This window comes from Lathamus discolor, chromosome 7, assembly GCF_037157495.1.
Source record: "Lathamus discolor isolate bLatDis1 chromosome 7, bLatDis1.hap1, whole genome shotgun sequence".
In the NCBI taxonomy this organism is placed as follows: Eukaryota; Metazoa; Chordata; class Aves; order Psittaciformes; family Psittacidae; genus Lathamus; species Lathamus discolor.
In genome coordinates, this window is record NC_088890.1 from 14575146 (window position 1) to 14600398 (window position 25253).

The 25253-nt window shown below is 42.4% G+C and overlaps 1 protein-coding gene across 8 annotated transcripts in view; it reads right to left on the reverse strand.

The window, feature by feature from the left end:
- MITF (melanocyte inducing transcription factor) overlaps window positions 1-25253 on the reverse strand; it is a 105713-nt gene that overhangs the window by 26025 nt on the left and 54435 nt on the right. For all 8 annotated transcript variants that reach the window (XM_065686930.1, XM_065686932.1, XM_065686931.1 and 5 more), the window contains one exon: window positions 22558-22804. In XM_065686930.1, coding sequence (XP_065543002.1) covers window positions 22558-22804 — 247 coding nt within the window. The remainder of the gene's footprint in view (window positions 1-22557; window positions 22805-25253) is intronic.

The following is a 25253-nucleotide window of genomic DNA, read 5'->3' on the forward strand; positions in this document are numbered from 1 at the left end:
TTGGCGGATGGCAAAGGTCACACCAATCTATAAGAAGGGCAAGAAGGAGGACCCGGGTAATTATAGACCGGTCAGCCTTACCTCCATCCCTGGAAAGGTGATGGAACAACTTATTCTTGACTCCATCACTAGGCATATCAAGGATGAGGGGGTCATTAAGAACAGCCAGCATGGTTTTATGAGGGGGAAGTCATGTATGACCAACCTTATAGCCTTCTATGAGGAAGTGACTAGGTGGAGGGATGATGGTAGAGCGGTAGATGTAGTTTTTCTTGATTTCAGTAAGGCATTTGATACTGTCTCCCACAGCATCCTCATAGATAAGCTAAGGAAGTGTGGGCTTGACGATCAAGTAGTGAGGTGGATCGAGAACTGGTTGAAAGGAAGAAGGCAGAGAGTTGTGGTCAATGGCGCAGAATCTAGCTGGAGGTCTGTGACTAGTGGAGTTCCTCAGGGGTCGGTGCTGGGACCGGTGCTGTTTAATATTTTCATCAATGACCTGGATGAGGGAACTGAGTGCACCCTCAGCAAGTTTGCTGATGACACAAAACTGGGAGGAGTGGCTGACACACCAGAGGACTGTGCTGCCATTCAGCGAGACCTGGACAGGCTGGAGAGTTGGGCGGGGAGAAACTTGATGAAATTTAACAAGGGCAAGTGTAGAGTCTTGCATCTGGGGAAGAACAACCCCATGTACCAGTACAGGTTGGGGGGTGACCTGCTGGAAAGTAGTGAAGGGGAAAGGGACCTGGGGGTCCTGGTGGATAGGAGGATGACCATGAGCCAGCAATGTGCTCTTGTGGCCAAGAAGGCAAATGGCATCTTAGGGTGCATTAGAAAGGGAGTGGTTAGTAGGTCAAGAGAGGTTCTCCTCCCCCTCTACTCAGCCTTGGTGAGGCCGCATCTGGAATATTGTGTCCAGTTCTGGGCCCCTCAATTCAAGAAGGACAGGGAATTGCTTGAAGGAGTCCAGCGCAGAGCCACAAAGATGATTAAGGGAGTGGAACATCTCCCTTATGAGGAGAGGCTGAGGGAGCTGGGTCTCTTTAGCTTGGAGAAGAGGAGACTGAGGGGTGACCTCATCAATGTTTACAAATATGTAAAGGGTAGGTGTCAGGATGATGGAGCTAGGCTTTTTTCAGTGATATCCAGTGATAGGACAAGGGGCAATGGGTGTAAACTGGAGCATAGGAAGTTCCACGTTAACATCAGGAAGAACTTCTTTACTGTAAGAGTGACAGAGCACTGGAACAGGTTGCCCAGGGGGGTTGTGGAGTCTCCTACACTGGAGATATTCAAGGCCCGCCTGGACAAGTTCCTGTGTGATGTACTGTAGGTTACCCTGCTCTTGCAGGGGGGTTGGACTAGATGATCTTTTTAGGTCCCTTCCAACCCTTGGGATTCTGTGATTCTGTGATTCTGACACTTGCTTCTCCTGTCAAGTCTTGCTGGGTATCACTCAGACTTAATTTGCTAATAACTTGCTAATAATGGCAAGAACTTGGAACAGGCCAATCAGGAAAACTATAAGGAGCAAAACATTAAATGAATTTGAGGAGAACAAAGCTACATTTGAAACCCAGATGTTAGAAAAGGACTTGTCCACCCTGAGGACAGCGATCTCATCCTGCATCAGGAAGCCCTGCCTGCATAAGTCTCCTTCCTCCACCAGCTCTTGGGCTTGCCCAGTTTTCATCTCCCCCTGTTTCATGGCAGGTATCACACCTCCATCTCCCTCACCCCTCTGGCAAAGGCCATCACCACTCCAGAGCCCCTGGCCATCCCCACACTGGGGATTCTCCATAGGTAAATGGCTCTGGGCAGTACCATGCTCAGGTCTAACTGCTCACATGGGAGCCATCGTGCAGACAAAACAGCTCCCCAGGCTTTCCTCCTCCCACTGAGTTTACTGGACACAAAATCCACTTCCTAGCAAAAAGCAAATACCTAAGAACCATGACATGGAGTTAAGCAGTGGAGACCTCACGCTTTGTATGCAATGCTGAAGATGCCCCAAATCTTCTGCTGGCACAGCACAAGTGACAGAAGGCCATGCCAATGCCAGCAGCTCTGGGCTGCCTCTCTCTCTTGGCCCCCTCCAGCTGGGAAGGAGCATATTCCCGTTCCCCAGACCACATGTAAGGAGATTCTTCTCACCAAAAGCATCCCTGAACCTTCCTGTGAAAGTAAAGCCAAACTACTTGATGCTTCATTTAAGCAGAGACAGGCATGGGCACAGGGACGTACCAGAGATCTACAGAGGACAGCTAACCAAGGCAGAGGAAGACTTTTCTTCCCCAACCCCACTTTTTTTTTTAATTAAAAAGACCATTTGTTTCACACAAATTGCCTTAGGACTTACAGTTTATAATCACAAATAAAACACTTTTTGTCAGTCTTCTCAGCTCAATGGAACTTTTTGTTGCTTAGACAGCTAAATGTCATGGGATTTTTATGAAAGGTTAAAATTCTGCATCATTTAACAGTTAATGGTACCCAAAGAAAAACGATACAAAACCACATCCACTTCAGTGTTCTGCAAAGGCTGCAGGCTTTGGTTGGGCCTTCTGCAGTAGAAAGCCTCTTCAACACGCTAGTCCAGGGCTTTTTCAAGCTGCTTTGACCCATCACTTTCAAGGATAAAAATCCAAAACCAGCAGCAACAAATTGTTTCCTAGGAGTCTGAATAAAACCAGAAAGCTGCATAAACAGGTGTCTATCCCTTCACATGGGAGAATTGGGGTATCTCTGAATGACATAAAACATAATTAGTGCCTCTTATAGTAAGATTTATCCTCCTTAAGTTTTCTAATCCAGGTTCAAGATTCTGCAAGTCATACTCGCCACAGCTTGACTGAATCAATCTGAAAATCCTAAAGACCATAAACGAACTTCATATTTCATCGAAATATTGATCCTGCGTTTCACTGCAATGCCAGAAAGAACCCTACTACCACCCAACGCCGAGCAATCCAAATAATCAACCAGACAATGGCTTAACTCATCCTCAAAGACATTTTCTACAAGCTGCATTCAAATATTAAGCAACAGCATCACATTTTTTCCCCTAAGGACATCAGTGGCCTGAAGTAGCTTTGCAAGAGTTCAGTCCTCTTGCTTTCTGAAACCTTTCCAGTTCAAGAACAAGCAGCTACTGCCTTCAAAATATAACCAAAATTAGATTTATCAGTATGTGATAGATCATTCCCCATAGGGCCACTGTGAATGTAGTGACAGGTAAACCTATTCAGTAACTTCTCCAGCTGCCATTCTCCCCTTCTCACCATCTTTTCTGCAGCGTATTTGCTCCCTTTTCATTTTTCCCTAACACAAGAAAAGTGGCCAGAAGAACACTGACCAGAAACCCAAGAGCAGGAAAAAGGTGGAGAGTTACCTGTATTGACTACAGAATGACAAGCAGGATGAGCTGATTCCAGCATTTTATCTTAGAACACAGCCAATAAAATGACATAAATTAGCACAACAAAACTCCCTGGTTATTTAACTCAAAGAAAAACCCAAAACCCTCTGAACTTGAAAATTATGGCAGGTACAAGAAAGTCATCTGGAATCATGACTGCAGTTTAAGTGAACCCAACAGTCATCTTCAAGCAGCAATGGTTACAAAAAAGAAAAGGCACATTGTACAGAAGGAAGATCACTTATACAACTACATGTTGTTTTGCCCATCACCAAAAATTCCTCTGTGTAATGTGACTTTTTATCCAAATGAAAGACATGAAACAGACAAAAAAGACCCAAGCTTTTGTGGATTAATATTTAGACACTACACTTTAGCTACAGAAGCACAGGGCAACGGTAAGGAAATTAAAGAGAGGTTAGCCAGATATGCTTACAGAGACAGGAACTGGTGTCATTTGCAAGTCAGTGGCATGCTAGCTGCTATTCCACAAGAGCAGCTTTCAGACAGGACCCAGTCCTTTGAAGTCCTGCATTTATTTTATTAGGAAACCAGCATTTCAGTTGTTTACTTCCCAAGACACATGCCATAAATTTCTATTTTATACAGTTACTGAGAGGATACCAAAAAGCATTGCAACATTTCAGGACAGACAAGTAATTGACTCCATAAAATGTCAAACACAAATCTTCTGCTATGATTTCACCTACCCCCGGTGCTTCAGAGCATAAATATTTTATGACTAACATGCAACAATATCAGCCACACCACTGCATCTGACAGGCAAGCCTGAATTATGGTACTGCCATGGTAAAAAGCTTAATTGAAGCACCTTGCGTTGACGTCCACTTCTGTCACCCTCTCCTGCAAGGAAACTCTTTCATCAGCACTAGAAGGTTTGAGATTGCTCACAGTAGATACAAATGACTCCTCCTTACAGGAACCATCAAAGACAGACTTGAAGCTGCTTCCAAAAAGCTCTCTTGCAAGACCTGGCATAGCGATCTGAACTCAAGAGAGAGCCCAAAGCCAGTGGAGATGATCTGAAGCCATCTTCCCCTCGCAAAGCCTTTCATAGTCTAGCTACAATTATCTGCCCTTCCTCCAGCCCAAGCAACACAAGAATTACCAGACTCTAACACAGTTCACTATCAACTTGAAAGAGTCACATTGGAGTAAAAGTATTTGTCCAACCTTATCTTCCTCCTAAGGTTGCCAAGCATGGTGTTAGCCAGTGCCAGCTTTGACTTGCAATCACATATTTAGAGCCTGAGCACAACTATCAGTTACATTTCACAGGGTTTACTAATCCAGCCACTGTTCCAGCCCTCTGTAACCCCTGCTAGACCTGTACAATGGAGTATTTCACTTCCAAGTCTCTAGTTCACAGCAAGCCTGCTGGAAAAAGTGGTGTCTTAATGCCTTCACTCTACTGCATCTCCCATGGCAGCGAAGAGGTGCAGAATAACAACCCTTCCTCCAAGCAGGGCCTGCTGCTTAAATCACACCAGCCTTCACATGTGCAAAGGATTTAGAGATTCTGGGTATGTTTCTAGAGCCCACACCCAAGACAGCACACACTTTACTATACAAACAGAGGAACACGGGGTTTTGCACAAGTCGTGCCTTGTTTCCACAGGTGAGAAGAGGTATCCTTTCTCCACACCTGGTTTTACTCAGGTTGCTCATCATGGCTCATCTGTCAAATGTGAAGAATGTAAATGGGACTGGGTAAAAATAATGGTATCCTTCTCAGAAAATAAACAAAGGAGAAAATGGGAATTGGTTTCATACAAGATGCTGTGTAAGAAGTAAACAGAGCTAAAGTTAAAACACACATGCATATGCTGACTTTAAAATAACAAACTTTACTATCAATTTCATAGAGATGTGGAGTTACCCACACTCAGAATGGGGCAGGTTGTTTACTTGTCCAAACTTTACTAAAGAAAACCTGAGAAGCTTCAAGTCTCTACGTCAAAAGCGGATTTTAATGCAGTAAATCTACTTTGCCCCTGCAAGGACTTGTCTTACTGTGTGTCATGCCACGCTGACTTTCATAAATGAAATAAAAGCAAAAATAGGCTGTTTTGCTCAAACTGCAAGTAAAAAGTGTAAGAAAGGGAAAACCCCAATCTGTTCCTCTCATAAATTTTAAAAACCCATACCCTCAAGTCTGGTCTTATCTGTCACTATGAAAGTTTGCGAAACATTGGTCAATTTTACAGCATATGAAACAGCTTTGACCCAAGACGACTTCAAAAATTGAGGAATGCGATTTTCAGCATTTTAGGACTGAGAAAGAAGTGAGTTTGATTTAAAAGCCTTTCAAATACATAGTGGTAGCTTGTGAGAAAGAACTGGTGTTCAGAATATTGCCTGTGGGCAGCTACTGAAGTAGTTATTTACAAATTTTCAACATTTAATACTAAAACACAAGACAGGAAGAGAGACATAAAGATGACACTAGGTCAAAATGTATCAAACACCTAAAAGCCACAAGCAGAAACAGTTGTATCTTCTTTCTTAAATCAAAGCTATTTGTAAATTCAAATGCAACTTGTGGATTATTGCTAAAAGGAAAAGAACTTCCCAATTTGGAGGCACACTGCACATAAGGACATCATAAAATCATAGAATAGTTTCAGTTGAAGGGACCTTTGAAAGTTCATCTAGTCCAACCTCTGCATCTTGTTGCACACCTACAAATGACGTAGGTGAAAGACTGCTACACTCACTGTCCACATTATAACATGGGGACTGGGAGGTTGGCAACGTGCTCTCAAGGTCACTTACAAAACACATATCAAGAACATGCCCTCTAATCACGACGCGAACATGAAAACATAAATAGAGAGGCCAAACAGAGCCACGCAGCTTGTGCTGGAACAGTTTGGCCTGTGCATCTACTGAAAAGCCTTCCTACTGATACTTTTAAAGAAGCATCCAAAAATAAGAGTGAAAATTATTTAGAAAAGACCACTTATTTTAACAAACCACTTGGCAATGCACTGTCTACAGCACAAAGGACACTTGTTCTGGAACACGCCTGTTTTGAGGCTCTCTGTTTTACAACAAATACACAGCACCATGAGAAGAAGTCTGCAAGAGAATGAAGATTTTGTTAATTCAGAAGAGTTTTATGCTGTTAACATGCCCCGAGCTTCTACACGTCACAGTTAATAAAGAACTAGTAAGACTTAGCTGGGCTTTATACCACTCTGGCTACAGACAATGTCTCATGTCAGCCTGAATATGAAAGGCTTGAACAAGCAGAAGAATAAAGCAGTCTAGATATATCCATTTTATTCACAGTACTAATACAATCATTAGACACAGCCTAAAACAATAATAAATCGCTGACTTCATCTAAGTGAAGGAAATGCAAGCTGGCTTACCACTGAACTCCTTGATTTTTATCCTTCTGCTCAACGAGCTGTGATGTTATTTATGACTGTATTAAAACCTACTCAGTTATAATAAAACAGTTTCAGTACCTCAGAGTGCTTGATCATCATGTTCGCTAATGTAAGATAATCCAAGTCACCTTCATGCAAACTCAACTGGCTGTGATCTAAAGCATTCTGCTAAATACCAGTATTGGCATTCTTTGGAGGGACTCTGGCAAACCCCAAAGGTGGGTACGCTCCTTGAGCAGGGTGGCACACCACCACTGGAGAAGAATTTACGCAGAGAGCATCAAAACTGAAAGCCAATGCTGTCGGGGTTAGTTCTGAATCGTAGCGGCTCTTCCTAGGGAGTGGAGTGCTATTGTCCGACACTTCCTCTAAGCAACACTGCATCTTTTATTTCCTGGTATCTCGCTCACAAAGTAGGTGTTATGACAGATACCACAGTAGCCACAAGAGATTAAAGGTAACAACAGCAAGAAATTAAGTGTGTTTATTCCACTCTAATTTTAAACCCAGAACCCACAATAAAACTTAGTGTTTTAGTTATTTCTTAGCTGAAGGGACATTGCCAAACTACTGTAACAGCAATTAAATTGCATGGCCTCACCTCTACACCCCATGGAGCATATTCCCATGCTATGAGAGAGTAGCTACCGTCTGGCTCCCATGAAAAACAAGCCTACCACCAGCTCATTTATTAAACATGGATGCCAATATTTCAGCCCTTTTAAGATCTCACGCCTTACATACATAGTAACATAGCATCACAATCTATTTTATACTGACAAAAACAACATCCAGTCACTTGGCCATTTTTGTAACCTTAACTGCACCTGCCTCTCCACGTCTTCCAGAGATGAGCTGTTGAAAACCCTTCTCCTCGTGTTATTTCACATATGGTAGGCAGATAATCAGTTACGTTGTGAGATGAGAAGTGCCTGCCCACATAAATGACCCTTGATCAGATGAGAGGATGGGGCTCTTGCAGGACCATCACCTGAATCAGTGACAAAAAGCAAGTTAGATGTCAGTAGCCAGGTTTATATCACAGTTGTTGACACAAACCGGCAGTCAGCATCATTACTTCAATAGATAATGCACAACCATGCTCCTCATCACAAAAACTTAAAGACTGTGAAAAACAGGTTATATAAAAGGATGGTCTAAGCTTCTGCTGTGATGCTCTTCCAGCACACACACATACCCTGCAGCAGCAGCATTTTCAGCATGCGAGCGTAAATAAGACCTCCAGCCTGCAAAGGGACTGCAAGCTCTTGATTCTCTACTGCGTGAAGTCCTACCAAGGTCGGGGTTAGGGCTCTTTCTGCAGGACTGGAATCACATTTTTTCTTACACAACGCCTGAAGAATGCCACCTTCCCGAAGAGCTCACAGAAAACTCTTTTCAGTGGTTTCATCTGAACTTCAAAAAAGCACAAGCCAACAGCTCACCAGGAGCGGCACATTCACAAAACACAAAGACGAGTGTGTGTTGTCATTCCTCTTCTCCAAAGGTTAGCTGCAAACACAAATCGCCAAGAAATTCAGAAATAATAGTTTTGTCAGAAGATCAAAACGTCTTTTGAGAGAGAAACTCAGGGCCTCCAGGCTTGGTCTCAGAAGAATCCTATTCTAAACCGCACTTGACTCACGCTAATGTAACCTTTTAAATGCTATTACAAGAACAGGACTACGTTCACAAGGGGAAATAGGCATAGTACGTTCCACTGAAGCCATATTTATTTATGCAAAAAATCATGTATCTCTTTGTAACACTGAAAAAATACAAACAACGTGACATGCATTTTATAACATACCTCTCCTCACCGATTGACAACATAACACAAAGTTTTAGCTACCCAAGAATTAACTTGGGTAACTAAATTAAGGTGGATTAACTAGGTCCTAACTCAACTTTCCCCACCTTCCTCACCCTTTTTTGATCTTCAAACATAAACCCGCTTTAGCATGTCACTACAGGATGGATTAAGTATCTTTAGAGATCTTAATGCTTCAAAAAATACACAGAAGCTCATAATGAACAGAGTTTGTTTTAAATGAAATAAGAGGAAAAGGGGAAAGCTGGGAAGGGTTTAACATCTGCTAGGAGCCAGAGGAGATGCCAGTGCATCCATGATAACCAACAGTTAGGTTTGCCAATGGCAGATGTGTTTGACAATTGCAGCTGGTCGCAAGGACACCACAGCTAGCTGTGCATCCTCGAGCAGCGCGGTGCAAGATGTGGGACCCCCTAGAGGAACAGTTCAGAACACTGTGTGCACTTCAAGCCATTGATGTCAGGCTGATTCTCATCTGCTCTCACAGACTGAACTCCCAGAAGCGGCTGGATAACACAAGGTCTCCTTATTTAATTTTCTGTGACAAGAATCTAGTTAGTAATCATCAACAGCACTGGGCAAAAATAAGCTAACACGTAATAAGTGGGGGTAACAGGGAATCTATATCAAAGTCGCATTGCTGCTCCACTCTGTAGGCAGAGTTAGCCTGAGAAGGTGCCAATGCTGTTGTTCGATTTCCCCACCACACACACACCACCTTGCTGCTCTTACCCCTCAGTTATGCAGGTACCACTGTTTGCAGGGCTACACTGACACACAGGCAATCAACACCACTGAGCTGATTAAAAAAAAATTTAATAAAACAAAAGTTACCTTTCCAAAATCGAGGCCTTTTTCAAAATCTCAAACTGCCTCAGCAGTCCCACGTAATTTTTAGTGTGGCCCCACAAACGCACATATTGGTGCAGCCATGTATATCACGGACCCATAATCCTCCTCCCCCCAAAAAAGGGCACAAATAAGGAATTGACTGAGTAACAGCCAAAGCTGCTTCGGCTTTACCCCATCTGGTGGCCTACTGCTTTATATACAGCTGGTAGCAACAGCCATTTATGAATGTTATCAGAAACTGCAGGTACCAGAGAAGAAAACGCAAAGTTGGATTAACTGTGTTCCTTAATAGTTATTCCCTGGCTCCAGTAACAGTCAGCACATTCCTCACTTTGCACCCAAAGCAGAGCATCTAGATGCTGTGTGCTCAGATCACTTAGAGTCATCAAACCCTGAATGCAGCCGAATGCCTTTAAACAAAGGAAATGGAATTCGACTTTTCTTGGGAAGTGCAGGTTCAGAGAGCAGGGTTTTCTCAGGACAAGCCCTGTGAGCAGGCAGAAGCCCTGGCTGGAAGCTTTTTCCTCATTACTCACATTAAACTCTGCACGGAAAGGCAGAAGGCAATTCTGAACAGTGACCCACATAGGAAGCAGCACTTCACTTACTGAATAAGCAGCACTCTAGAGCAGAAGGCACCACTTTTCTTCCCTCAAAAGGCAATGTATACTACCAAAGGATAAACTTCTGAAAAGCCACAGTAGCACGATTAAATAGTGTTTTTCCTTTTACACAGCAAACCATGCAGGGCTGCACCCTTAAGGAATATATGAACTTTCATGTGAATGAAGCCCATTAACTACTGTGCAATGAATGGGGCCTGTGGTACGATTTCATTTCCTTTTAGAGAGCAAAGAGGATAGAAAGCTTACAATCGCTACACGCAAATGCTGACTCATTCAAGGTCATTTTACTCCTTCCCTGAACAAATCGTTTCTTTGAGACCCAGGCGATGGTGGTATTTCAGAAGAGTATAGTTTTTGCGGAAGACAAGAAGCAGAATGGTAATATAGCCAAATTAATACTATAGTAAAAAGCTATTTGACCGCTCAAAGGATGACTTTTCAATTAGGAAGTTAGGATAATATAGATGATCACCATTTTTTTTTTAACAGAGGTCTCACTTCTCGGAATTTTCTGTTTAACAGGACAAGAATTAACTTTAAAGCACTGTTTAACAAGGCAGAAATTAACATCAAGGCAGTTCCTGAAATGCTAACATCACTTTACCAGAACAGCCCTACTTTGCACAAGGCTGTATCAGCACTAAAAGCAGCTCTGCCCCCCCCCAGCAAAAACCAGATCTAGCTGCTTATCAGGCAGCTGCTATCAGGACAGTGATACTGGTTGAGGGCAATGGCTCCCTGGATTGCTGGTGTAGGTAAAGTGGAGTAAGTCTTTCCTGAGAGTATCACCTCCCCTGAGCCAGGGACCCCCAAACCCAGAAGAAACAAAAGAGAATTTCCATTAATTGCCTGTTTATATTTTCCTCTGAAAAGAGCAGAAAGTTTTTAAGTCATAGCCACCCATGAAGGCCGTAAACTGAATTTTGATGGTTTCAACTAGGATGATGTTCCTGGTATTTTTAGGAAAGAACCTTGCAATACAAGGTTTGATTCACATCCAGTGACATATAAACTTCCTCTCAAATAATTTTTGATTCCAGGTCAGAATAAATTCTGGATTGATACCATTCCCAGCATGCTTTAATATAGCAGTTTACTGGCAAGGCCTTTCATTGTAACAAGAAAGCAGCAGCAACTAAAACTCACTCTCAGGGTTGTTCTGCATCATGCGGCAATGAACCCTTACCCCAGCCCTTTTAAAGATGCTTAGGTACCTGGCTGCTGCTGAGACTCCAAGCTCAGCTTCAGCGACAGCTCCCAGTGTTCAGCATCCATTGCACTCTCATGACCTGTACCACTTTCTGGCAAGCAGATCCAATGCACTCTGCGTTCAGATGACAGATAGACAGACAGATAGACAGATAGAGGGATAAAGGATTACACTGCTCCAAAAGAGCTCTTTGAAACATGGGTTTCTTTAACGCACCAGACAAATTCCTGCCGATATCAATATGTTCATTTGGAGAAATTACACAGATTCCAGCCAAGTCGGGAACACACATGCTGTCCTCAGAAGCCAGGGCTTCAAGTAGGTGGGTTGCTTGAAACAGCTAAAGGCTCTGGGTTGTGTAAGCCCCATTAATTTGGAAATACAGTAATATTTACTACTTTTTTTCCAGAAAGGCATCATTTACTACTTCAAATGATTTTTCTTTCTCACATTGCCTTAAAAAATCAGGAAGGGTGGTATAATTTAATACAGCACAGTTGTGTCTTACACAGCTTTGAGCATCGGGAATGTTAAAGGGAAAACATGCTCCAGTTTTACCACTTCAGCATTTTTATCACTTCAGTTTATTACTTCTACTGGACGCCCATCGCAGGTGTATTTAAAAGAGGCAGTCTGCCTTTCACAGACCTTCTAGCAGTAATTTGCTTTCACATGTAGTAACTATTACATACAGCATTTAACTGGGTAATGACTTAAAGGTACCTCTGGGACATTAGCTAGTGAAAATAAAATACAATCACACAAGCAAACAACACGATTAATGTGCCAAAACAGTTTTTAACACCCGAGTATTAGCCTCCATTGGTGAAAGGAATAGTCAGGAAAGACAAGTTCCCAGCAACTGAGAGCTTTCCCAAGAAATACTGGCACTCTTGGAAACTGTAATGCCATCTGCTGAGAGATTATGGAAGTGCAGCGCCATGAATGACATACCTGAATGAGCTCTCGGCATTTCTGATCACTTCATGCACAGTTTAGTTACTGTAACGCTGGTGTTGAAATACATCCTGCTCGTGATCAGGGCCAAAAGGGGAAAAAAAAGTGCTTGAACTGTATAAATTACCTAAGACTTTCAGAGAACTATTGGAACTTCAACTACTGATACTCGGAAAGACGAGGGCACTTAAGTCACAGAGGTCTACAATAGAATACTGTTCCAGTACATTAAAAAGATAAGAATACAATGTGAAAAACCAAAACTATGAATTTGGCACGGACACGCTAACTGCAAAACCAGTGATGTTAAATGGAGTTGTGTTTGTTGAGGGCACTTTTGTTTTGCTTCTCGGTTTTTTGATTTGGTTGGTTACTCAGGGGTTTGTTTTAGATACTGAATTTTCTGCTCCACATCATTACAAGCTGGAAAAAAATGTTCCTCAGTTCTAGGTCAATTTAAATCATAAAAGTTTATTAACAAGTCTCAATAAACAAGTGGGTAAATGGCAGCCAATTGAAGCACTTCTAGTGAAGCACTCACCCACAGGGTTGAGCTGTTACCCCAATACCCAGAGCTCTGTCTGCAAGTGTTTGGAGGCAGACAGCTATTTCCTTAGGTGGTAACAAAAGAATCGCTATGAACTAAAGACTGTCAGAGCAACATTTCCAAGGATGTGCTCTCTTTTCGTGCACTGAAACACTACACCCAATTCTGCCCTAAACAATACTGATGAGTTAAAGAAGAGGGTCAGAAAAAGTCTTCTGAAGGATCCAAAATCTGGCAAGCCAACCCTAAGTGGAAGCTAAGCTAGCACAGCCGGCTTTTCCTCTAGGCCACAACACATCCAGAAGTGTTGCAATCAAAGTTCGACACTCACTATTAAAGGAAGGTTCACAGTAATAGTAACTTAATTCCTTAATTCAGACAGACAGACCTAACCAGATCTGCTGGCCAGCAACTGTTCATGTTACAAATTCAAACTGGATGCTGCCATACAGATATATTCTCCCAGAAAAGTGCAAAGGCAGCAGTGCATTGATCCAGTTAGAGCCTGATCCTCTCATTCAATTTCTGAGTAACGCTCTTCCTACCTATAAGAAAAAGAAAGAACTCTGCTTGAACATTTCCCTAAGCAAATATAAAGCAGATGAGTTCGGTCCTCAATATAGGAAGGACAAAGTTCCACTACAAGCACCAAGGAGATGCATTATAAAGGGCTCATTTTGCGCCTAGAACAAGACATGTAGCTGGTACTCATTTCTGAGAGATAAAGGGTTAAAGAAGTTACCCATTCCTCAGCTGGACAACTACTACTATTGTAAAGTCCATATTCAGCTGAATTCCATCAGGCCATGCTTTCTTAACACAATCTGACATGTACTCTTCAGGTTCTTGGATTTTTTTCCCCCTCCTCTATGCCTCTCAATAGTAGACACTAGAAATAAATACACTCAAGTCATAACATGGCAATCCAAATAAGGTGATATATCATTATCAAGTGGGGGAGACTGATGGGGGGACTGTTAACGATTTCTGGGTTTAAAACATACAAAACTAAACACATTTTCCAGGTCCTTTGCAGACAGCACAATACTGGGTTTTGTTTCAAGTTCATAACTTGCCTCTTAAAGTAGTTGATAATGAACCAGCAGGCATTATTTTAAATCAACCAATTTTATTAAATGAGCCAGAAAGGAAAGAGGCAGGGCTAATTACCAACATTCCTCGATGAATTACCTAGCGGTGTGTGGTAAATCTCCGGGCGTCTTTGTCTTTATCCCCAAATTTATCCCTTACTTATTTCTCAAGAGGTTAAAGGACATGGGGCTAATTAAGGAACCAATCCAATGACAGACAGAATCATTCAAGGTAAGGCTGGTTTTTACCCTTTCAAGCTTTTGCATCTCTGCCTGGTACTTCTTAATCTAATTTAAAAAGAGAAAAAAATATTACTGCAGGGGAGGGGGAGGAAAAGCACTAATCTTGTCACGGTCAGGCAGGTTGAAATTGCCATGCAGTGCTGGGCAAAACGCTACATATTTGTAATTTAGCCAATAAGAAATTCCTTAAGCCTCTCTTGAATGGCAGGAATGTCTCCAGCTTGTCACTTTGAATTCGTTCACTGCACAGGTTCAACATCTCGGAGAATAATGCTGCCAAAGTAGCTGAAGAACTGAAATACTTGTGAGTGTACATAATACCACAGGATTACTTTAAGCAGATCGAAGTTTTCACATTTAAAATGTAATGTCTGTCAAAAGCATCAGCAGAGGCCTCCCTAGACCCTCACTCAACCCTGCTGCTCTCCAGCACCATGTGTGGCTCCAGGCACTGGTTTCTGCACTATTAAGCTCTGTACTCAACAAACACAACTGCAATGACCAGAACTGCAATCACCCTCTTCATACATCCTTGACTCAACCAGGAAAGTGGAATAAGGCGGGTTTTAAATGAACATTTACTGTAAGAGGTCTTAATACAAGCTGTTGAAACCTGGTAGGTGGTGGGCTGCAGAGCCTCATCAATGCCCACGAACATGGGCACCCACAAATCTTTAGGCAGATTAACTCATCTTCTGCAGATCCAAAACAGCCACTGACACGTGGTGAACCACCATTTTCCCAAGGTCTGGTAATTCAGCCATCAGATAATATGTCTAGACCGCTGAAAAGAAGCGCTTTGAAGCCATAACAAAACAAACTTCGCAAGCTGTCTTTAACTTCGTGGATGTTATCATGCCAGTGAACCCTCAAGACCACCAACCAGGCTATAAACCACCAAGAACCTTCTAAAAGACAATCAGAGCTTGGACTTCCAGATGCTTACATCATTCTGTGTGAATATATCCTTACTTCCTCCGCACCAAAAATGTTATTTCAAACTGCCAGGCAACTACTCTGTGAACTTGCATGGCAACTGCTCTCTGATAAGAAGCACTTCTTCAGCTACCTTCCCACTCTGCTCTCAGCATCATTTGCCCAGGAAATTCCCTAGCAGCACAACTCAGCAGCAGCATGGTTTGTGCTACAACTTCGGAGCTGTATTTCGTGCCACAGTGACCATAGCTGAAGAGCCACGATAGAAAGATCAGACATCATATTTAGGAACAGCACTTCTACCAAAAGCTAAACAACACACATACCTGCATCCATAAGTAAAGGACATTTGAGATGAAAGGTGAAAGCAGCGTTTTGCAGTAGCAGTCAAGCAGTCAGATACCTGCACACAGAAGTATGTTGCCCCCTTGAATTCCATGCATTTTTAACGTCTAATAACCTAGGTGTTAAGCAACAGTTTACATTTTACCTCTATTACTAACCACAGACATCAAGCACCCAGTGCTTGTTTTGGAACAGCTTTAAACCCACTAAGCAAGCAAAAGATTGAAGGCCTGAGAGATACTTTTACTTACATGAAGGCTAAGGAGACAAGGCAGGCTTTAGTGGCTCTGTAGTTAAATGCAAGTTTTTCTTCATAGAGAATTTGCTGTAGGCTGAAGTTAAGCATACAACAGCCACTGAGTGTAAATAATCTTAGTTAAGTGTTCTATCTGTAGTTCACCAATCCTGGCAAATCACTTATCTAAGTTCTCAACTGCAAATACATGACACGCTTACTTAACACAGGGGCACACACTACTGTCTGCCATTGTCAGGTTAGATTAAATTAGCTCTTCATCAGATAAGAGTGTCCACAAACACGCATTTGCTGTAGCAGATGCTACCACATGTTTATCTTGGCATCCCATTGTTCCTGTTCTTCAGAACTGTGAGATAAGTACCCTATAGAATGAAGTTTTATGGTAATTATTACACCAAGAATACTACTGCTAACAGCACAGCCTTCCCTGCTCGGCAGGGCTGCATTACCACCACAGGTCGCTCTCTGTAATAAGCGCACTGGAAAAGAAGTAGGAGGAGGTATTTTTTTGATACATGTCCATAGTCATTACCATCACCCAGAAGGCATGCTTGGCATTTCAAAAACGAACAAATACAGGGTATCTGATGCAAAGAGCTTATCATGGTGGCACATTTAAAGTCTGAATGAACAATGACATGAGGGTGAAGGCAAGAGGGCAGGCTGGTCGCCTGCACCCTCCCAAGCAGCGCTGCACTTTTGTCCACTCAGAAAATGTCGCTTTAAGGGAAAATATGATCACAAACTACATCAATGGGACAGCGTTAAAGAAGACAAAACCAGACCTGCTCTGCTATCAATGATCAGCCCACAACACTGCCATGAGATGGGCAAAAAGTTCCTGGAACAACAAAGCAAGAATGGAAATCCAGTAAGCAGTATCTGGTTCTAGGCTGTGAAAAGAAGAGGTATCAGCTTGGTTAGGACCCCAGGTGAAAGAACAAAGGCCACAATGACAAGACATAGCAGTAAAGTGCTGCAGTTCTAGCACCAAAAGAGCAGTTAACATCTACCACAAAGATACCCACTGTAGTCAGCGTGGCAGGGGGAATGCTAAGTGGGGTTCTTCTGGAAAAATAGATTTTTAAATATCCGGCATATTATAAATATTGTTGTATACAACTACACTATTAACAATCTGTTAATAACAAATATTAAAACTGGTGTTGTAGCCTATAGTTTCATACATATGTTTTTATATACATGTCACATCTTGGGGTGAACTGTCCCATTAGCAAAGGCAGGCACTATGCAGGAGCCCAGATTCAACTTCCAGAAAGGAGAGATCTCAAACTGTGGATCACCAAAGCAGGACCCAGAACCCTCCAGATCCCCTGGAACAAGAGAACTGTTTGCTCAGTCTCCAGGAACAGAGATAAAAGGGATGCTGGCATCCTGAAACAGATCCATTATATAATCTGCTGGCCAGGAAACCTGCTTTTATCTTATTACATGCCCAGCATTTATATGGTGTCCAAAAGACAACTGCATCACTGCAGGAACACGCCAGTTCATGCTGCAAACACCCACTGCAGGTTCTCACCCCAGCCCTCGAGCCTGTTCTTTGCAGCAGCACTCAATGTGGTGCTCAGAGGCAAGCATCTCCCATCTCAACGCCTGTGCCAAATAGGAGTTGCGTTCTTAACTCCCTATAGCAGACAAATAGGGAGAAAGAGCCATGAGAGGTTCAGAAGATTTCTTATTGTGTTGTTCATTTGGTATGGTGACACTCCAGAGGATGGGGATGTACAGCAACTGCATCCTCAGAAGCATTAGTGTGCAGCAGCAGGGACAGACTGGGGAAGACAGGCACCATAACATTTCACCACGATACATCCAGTTTAGGCTTCCATCAGCTCTTGTACTGTGACCTGGTGTAGCACATTAAAACCATGGCAGCACAAGTGTCACATCCATGCACCAACTGAAGAATGCCAGCAAATAACATGGGGAGACAGAGGAGAAAGTGTTCACCTTAATTTTCCACCTTCCAACTGCTTAGTGAGAGATGCAGAGGGCTGGATGTCAGCTGCCCACCGGTAACGTTTTCAATCCTGAAAGAACTGGTAATGTTCCCAAAAGAAGTGATCTGCAGTTCTGTGGGCTGATGTGGGATTCCGGGCCTCCTTTCCTGACTCCTGATATACTCCAGTGCTTCTCCTCCTAAGGAGGTCACAAGCCTGCTCACATCAGTCTCAGTTTCTGCAGTGCCACACTGTGTTTTGGGCAGGCAGGTCCAAAGTATTTAGAGGGTTGTGTTACACTTGTTCTGAACTGTAACGTTTACCCAGAAATCAGGCAAAGCAACATAAGCCACACTGCATAGCTACTACTTGGTTTTTGTCATATCTCCCAAGTGGCAAACAGGTGAGTCTTTACTCTTCCTTCAGCCCTCTCTGAATTTCTGAAGCAAATCAGCATTTCTGCCTGCTGATAAAAGAATACCTATAATCAGCTGCCTGGACTGACACAGAAGACTGAAAACTACCCTACAGACCAGGCTATAGGAAGGCAGGGAGTTGTCCTGCTGCCACCAGTAACTCAGCAGTGGGGGAGATCATTCACTTTACAAGAATCCTGCAAGTTGCTTGATAGGAAAGGAGGCTGGGAGCAGGCAAGAAGGCACAAAAGGCACGAAAAGCAGAACCCAGCAACTATCACATCACCAGGAGATGCTCTCTAAATAACTGTCAACAGACAGCTGCTAGGACTACAGGAGACAAGCTAATTCCACAATACCAAGCAGGAAGACAGTAACACATGAGGTCCAAAATAACTATGGGGAAGCAGATTAACAGAACAGCTTCACCACAAACCAAGAGGATATTCTCTTGATTTCTAATAGCTAAGGATTTCACCACCTTTAACAAATTTAACTCCACAAGGTATGGGATTAGTAGCAGTGTTGTTTTGCAAATGGATGACTGAAGAGCAAAAGGACTAACCCATCACCAGATCTCAGTGAGTACAGGCAGGGACTTGATGCATGACCTCCGTCCAGTCCTGGGCTAACCCTGCGTACAGAAATTAAGCAATCAGTTCCCAGACATCAGCTCTGGGATACTGAAGTTGAGATCTGCAGTGGTGCTTCTGCTCCCATAGGTCAGGACTCGTACCAGACAAGAGAATAACTGCAATCAACAGCAACAAAAAGAACAGCTTCTTAACGCCAATTAACTATACAAAGCTAAAAATACACCTGTATTGAAAAAGCACCTCCATAAAGCAATTGAAGACATCTTAAGTTGAACTCTTTGAAAATAATTTAACCCTTACAAAAATATAAACTTACTTTGTACCTCAGGAACAGATTCTGATCCAACACTGCTAGAGCTCAGAACTGCTCCAACAACCCTTATTTTAAGTTATATGCTCCTATTTCCAAGGCAGAGCAAGAAGCTGAATTGAAGCAGAAGCAAAAAAACTCTTGTGACATCTCTGTACTGGTGGTCCTCAACTACCAACAGGAGATGGATGGGAAGGTGCTTAGAGATAAACCAGCCTGTACGTCTGTGAAGCTAACATCAACTCTGCAGAAGGATAACTGAAAGCAGTAACAAATCTTCCTTTGGTTATCAGATTCGAAGAGATACTGTTCCAAATGTGTTAGACCTAGTCCATCTCCTAATTAGGGTGCACAAAGCAACACAAAATTTGAATTCCAACAGGTCATTTCCTACCTTGCCAAGCGACATTACGTGGCAGACGACTGATGCAATAAGTCATTACTCAAGAAAATTAAATCCTATTTATGCATATGTCTTTAAATGTACTACATTATGCAATTTGGAGATTCCTATGCAATGTGACAGACATTCGTATGTATTTCTCTTTCTTTCTGCGTTATTTCTTAATGAATATTTGGAAAACAAATATAAAAATCCAAGCTCATTAACACCTTTGGCTCCTTTTTAAACTACTTATTCCAAACTACCAGCTTCAGCCATGCAAGTATTATTCTCCTCACATTCAGAGGCAGGGGAGAAAGGCAAGTCACACAATGTACTTAAAAAAACACTAAATGATGACAAATTCAAGAGCCTTGGTATGGGCTTTTTTTTTTTTTTTTTTTTTTACGTTAAATGCCAAGCAAGCAAAACCAACAACAAAAACAGCTATTACATTTGGTCTTAGGTGTTTGTGAAGTACGATTCAAACAGACCTCTTCAAAAGAAAGTTGCCTTGCAGATTAACATTTCTCAAAGTGCAAAAATCCCCTTTTTGTGTCTCTCATTCTTTAAGGTCACTAAATCCAGACCATCTGGATAATAAAGTTACCAACTTAGCTCCCTATTTATCTAATTAAAACTTCTCTACAGCTCATACGGAAAATTTGTCTACAGCTAAAAAACAACTGAAGTGTGAAAAGCAGCTGCGAGGAAATGATGTCACTCGTACTTTGTTACTGCAGGCAGAGCCGGCTGTCAGCGCATCGGCACCAGGAGGATCCTGATTTATTGTTAATCTCATCTTTTGAGCCAAATAACCTTTTTAAAATGAACAAAACCAAAGAAAAACAAAGCAAAACAAAACCCACCAAACAAAATGACATGGACCCCTCAGCCAAATCCTGCTCTTGCTGGTCATTTTTCAGTAAGATCATGACTTCATCCCTGGTATTTTGTACTACCTATTTTTTGTACAGAACTGGTCCACTTTTATCAATGAAAGGATGAATCTTCAGCTGCTTTCCCCCACTAAAACCACAAACAGCAAACCTATGCAAAGCAGTCCCTCTTCCATGAGCAGAGACCAAAAGAACTTGTTTTAGCTGATTTTGACTGTTACTTATGTAAATGCAGACAATAGGAAGATGGGCATTATTTTGTTCCAGTAGGAAGCTCGTATTTCCACAACCATCACCTTCAATGCAAAACTCTGTCAACAAAAGGTAGTAGTTGCCAGTTATTACTTTCAATTTACACGCCAGTTAAGCACACATTCTCTTACATTTTTTTTTGCTCTACAGGGTCATCTGGACCAAAGTCAAATGCAGGGGAGGTGTCCTCCCTCTTTCCAGGAGACCCTTCTCCATCAGGAGGAAACAGGGGACAGATACTTCTTTTGCAGTCCTAAAGAGTAAGCATTCAGGTTCAAGTCCTTCTCATTAAGTTCCCTCGCCATGCTCTAGCAGGTCACAGATTTGCATACAAATTGTATGACAAGCAAGTTCCTAGTAACCCCATTTGTAATAACCAAGCATCATAATAACCAAGCATCACCTTCATTTCATCCCTTAGAAATAAAGTCTGCCTCCCCTCCTCCCTCATATAAAGAGGCAATAGACAGCTGCTAATGCTTCTTCAAGACATTACATTTCTTCCTTAATAATAAAATATCACAGAAAATAAAGACTTTCCTACAAGTGTTCAGAGGGGCTTAAAAAAACAAACCTAAAATTGACATCATAAGGTATTAGGATGAAAGGACGTAAAAAATGTAATATATGCTTATTTAACTGAGTGCATTACAAATTAAAACTATTCCATAGCACCTACACATCTGCTGGATTTGAAGTAGTATCACTACAGTGGCACAACCTGGAAACAAGTTTAATAAATCGTCATATACAAACATTGTGTGTAACGCATAAACATTACACAAAATAGCTCTTCCCAGTCAATTTCAGACTCCTTACTATATGCACATCACACATGCTCATTTAATTTTTAATGGGGATGTATATATATGGGGAGAGAATTCAAAATTCAGCTGTTGCCTTTTTGCTCCTTGATCATAGACTGTACTTGAGCATGACGCCCGCATCCCACCGAAGTATTAGCTTTGGCATTGTCAATACAACACCATAATGCAGATTCAATAAATAAAGGCTCCCTACATTTCCTCCATACACCCAGCTCACAAACTGCCTTGAAATCCTGTGTCTGCAAGTCTATTTTAAACCAGTTCTTTGAATACGTATCACTGATATATAACAGTCATGAGCAAGCTACAAGTGGGTTGTAACCAAGCTCAATTAATTTACTCAGCCAGAATATGTTCACTGACTAAAAGTGGTCACTAAACATCAGAATGTAATAAAAAGATTCAACAATAATGCAGAGCAAGCGGGTGACTCTTTAGAGCTAAGAATTATTTATTTTCATTAAATAAGTTAGAAAATATCTCCAAAACGTTCTGCATTCTTTTACTAACACATCCCACATTGCTTTACTCAGACTTAACCAGTGCATTAAGTGATCTGTCTTCTTATAGCTGTTCACCTTTTTCCTGAGTAATTAGCAAGCTACATCCCTTTTGACAGAGGGATACTAACAAGCTCCTACAGTTTCCAGTTGGACAAGGAATCCAAAGCTACTAATAGCAAACAAGTTGTTTAAGCAAAAAAGGATTACAAAGGCTCATTGCAAGGGGCTGGAAACTCACCCATATTTCAGATTAAGGCTTTCTGCAAGGCTCTTTTGTACAGTTTTGACTCCATTTTACAAAAATATTTCAATGTTTTGTTTGAAAAACCAAAATATTGATTTGAACATCTATTAATAGTTTCTTCTTTTGGAAAATTATTTAAGTACTAGAAAGATGGAGAAGCGTTTTCCAAAGGGAAAATGATGGAAACCTTAGTTTTGTAACAACGCCTCCCTCCTGGTATCTCAAAGTTTAAAGAAAACCAAGTTACACAAGCTTTTTCACAAGTTTTCCCATTCTTCGCTCTCAGGACACCAAACTAAGTTTCAAATGAAGCCAGAGAGCAGCTTATCTGAAAACTTTAATCACCAAAACTCCCTATAACCATGTCCCTATTGCATAAAGTAGGTTGAGCAAGAGCTCCTGAACAGAAAGGCAGAGACTGGCATACCTTGAGGACCTCCATGGGCACCTGGGTGGCGGGGGGCAGGCTGGTGGGGACGCTGACGTTGATGGCAGGTGTCTGGCTGACGGGTACTCGCTGCTGCATGAACTGGGCTGCTTGCTGCTTCTGCTGCTGCTCCCGACGCTCCTGCTCCTGCATCTGCTCACGCATGAGCTGCTGTCGTAGCAGGATTCGTGAGGTCATGCTGGAGGAGCTTAAGGGAGGCTTGGAAGCGCCAGGATGCTCGGAATTGCTGTGGGAAGACCAAAAGAAAGATAGCTCAGCTTCCGCAAGCGGGATCGCGGCTCCAGCACTCACAGCTTGAAGAATTTACATCGGAACGTGGGGCGGGATGGGTGAGGATATGCTGCACCACGCGAGGGGGAACACAGAGCCGACCTACTTCAGGTACTTAGCAGCCACATTAGGCTGCCTTAACTTGACTGCAGCTATCCACTTCCAAACACCAATATCCAGCGGTAAAGAGCTATTAGTTGTTTCAATTTTTACAGCAACCACCCACGAGAAAAAGTAATGCTTTTATGGATAGCAGCAAACACTCGTATTTCTTTTCTTACGAAGCAATAAAAGGCTGTAGCAAGTCTAATGATAGGTATAGATAATACTGCAGGTCTAATGATCTCGCTCAAACACAGATAGATAAAATAAAACACAACATAACCAAGTTCGGTTGTTTTCTGCACAACACTGCCTCAGGATTGGATTTCTGGTGGGAACACTCTTCACAGCCAGAAACCAGACACCCACTAAAAATCCCCAACTCCCACTTCAGGCCTACCAGCACCTTCTGAGCACAGCGAGGTACAAGAACAGGCAGAATAAACAACAATAATGGCTTTATTTCAGTCACACTTTAGAAAGCTGGCTGGCCCAAGCTGCAGGGCTTCAACACCTAAGAGGCATTTCTAAGCCACTGGCAAGCAGAGCTTCACACCAAACAGCAAGGGACAAACCACGGGACTTCACCTGGAGCAACACATCATTTTGTTAGCCCTCAGAACTAAAATCTATTTACGAGGCACTTCTGAAAAGCAACTAGAGTATGCAAATACAGAGCTGCACAACCTTCGTGGGAAGGATGTTGGAACTGGTCAAGAATACGTGACTCCATATAAGAGAGAGCTACACTGCGTGTAATTTGGGGTATTTGGGTTCTGATTCTGACTGCAGCAGTGGATTGCCATCAGCCCATGGAAGGAACAGGCTATAACGATGCAGGGCCATGCGTGGGGAAGGCAGCACTAACCCCACCTACGGCTCCAGTGTTCAGGTGCTACCTGCAGGATGCTGACAGGACAACTTGCAATGGAGCCCCAGGAGCCAGCCTCACAGGTGCCTGCAGGCACCGACTTGTGCTTAGGCAACCAAAGCCAGTGCCACTGGAAGCTTTCCAGCTTTGTTTAGGGCTGATGCTGAAAACAGTTCAGAGTAGAAATGAAAAAGGAGAACCCACACTTACTCCCCCAAGAGATCAGACTCTGCTTTTCCAGAGCACACATTCTGGGGGCAGGGAGGCAGGGGACCATCTTGCTATTTAAGACCTGTCAGGTTGAAACATTCACAGAGACACTGATCCTTTTGATAAAACAAGAGAAAACCTTTGTGGTGAAACTAATGCAGCTGTGGAATAATCGTACTAATTAGCTGCTCAAGACAAGTCATTGACTGTGATACTTGCAAAAAACACCGCCCTTTCAATTAAGGGCAAAGCATTCTCACATCTAAACCCAGCGGCGTGTTTCCTGGCTTGCACGTTTCCAAACCAAGGAGATGCTTTATTTCCATCACCACGATAGTTACAGTTAATCACGCACCACACCAGAAAAATAATGTTGGAGCATGCACCCCCAATATACGTACATTAATTTATTTATGAGTTATATCCATGTATTACTGAAGTGCTCATGGTTTTTGTTGCCCACCAATATTGCTGCACACCCCACTTAGGAGATCGGTGTAATAGATGAGTGAAAAAAAGCACTCAGATGCAGCTTCTAAGGAAGGATTCATTCTCCCTGCACTGAGGAAAAGCTGATTTTGTATCACGCTAAGCAGGATTCTCATTTGTGTGCTACCGGCATTTTGTACAGATACCTAATGCTGCAAAGTTGGTAACCCAGCAGTTCCTCCCACCTTCTTTCATCCTGAACTGTTTCTCCACCTACCAAAGCCAAGTGTGATGAAAACCATCTCAGAAGAGCCTTCCCATACACTAAAACACTAGGGAATGAAAGTGAGAAGAAAGAAGAAATTACTTCCATGGCATTTCAAACAGCCCCTGCCAGCGACCCTACCTATTAGTGCACCTACCCACACCAACAACTCAACAGCCGTCCTTACAGCTTCCTGCAGGTGATTCAGGGCTCTCCTGTTCATTCAGAATTGTCAACAAAAGCTTCAAGTATTGTGGCTTTCAAAGAAAGTCCTGGGCTAATGGTTGGACTCAATGATCTTAAAGGTCTTTTCCAACCTAGCTGATTATAAGAGTCTACAAAACAAGTTCCAAAAAAATGCTGTTCTGCCTAATTCTTCCCAATGGGAAAAGGCGCTTCCAGGATTTATTTCTTTTGCAATTCTGCCCAATTTACTATTCACTGGGAAAACTGGCTTAGCTGTAATTTGGAAGGGAATGCAAGGTCAGGCAATGCACTTTTTTAACAAATATCAAAAAGGCAGACATC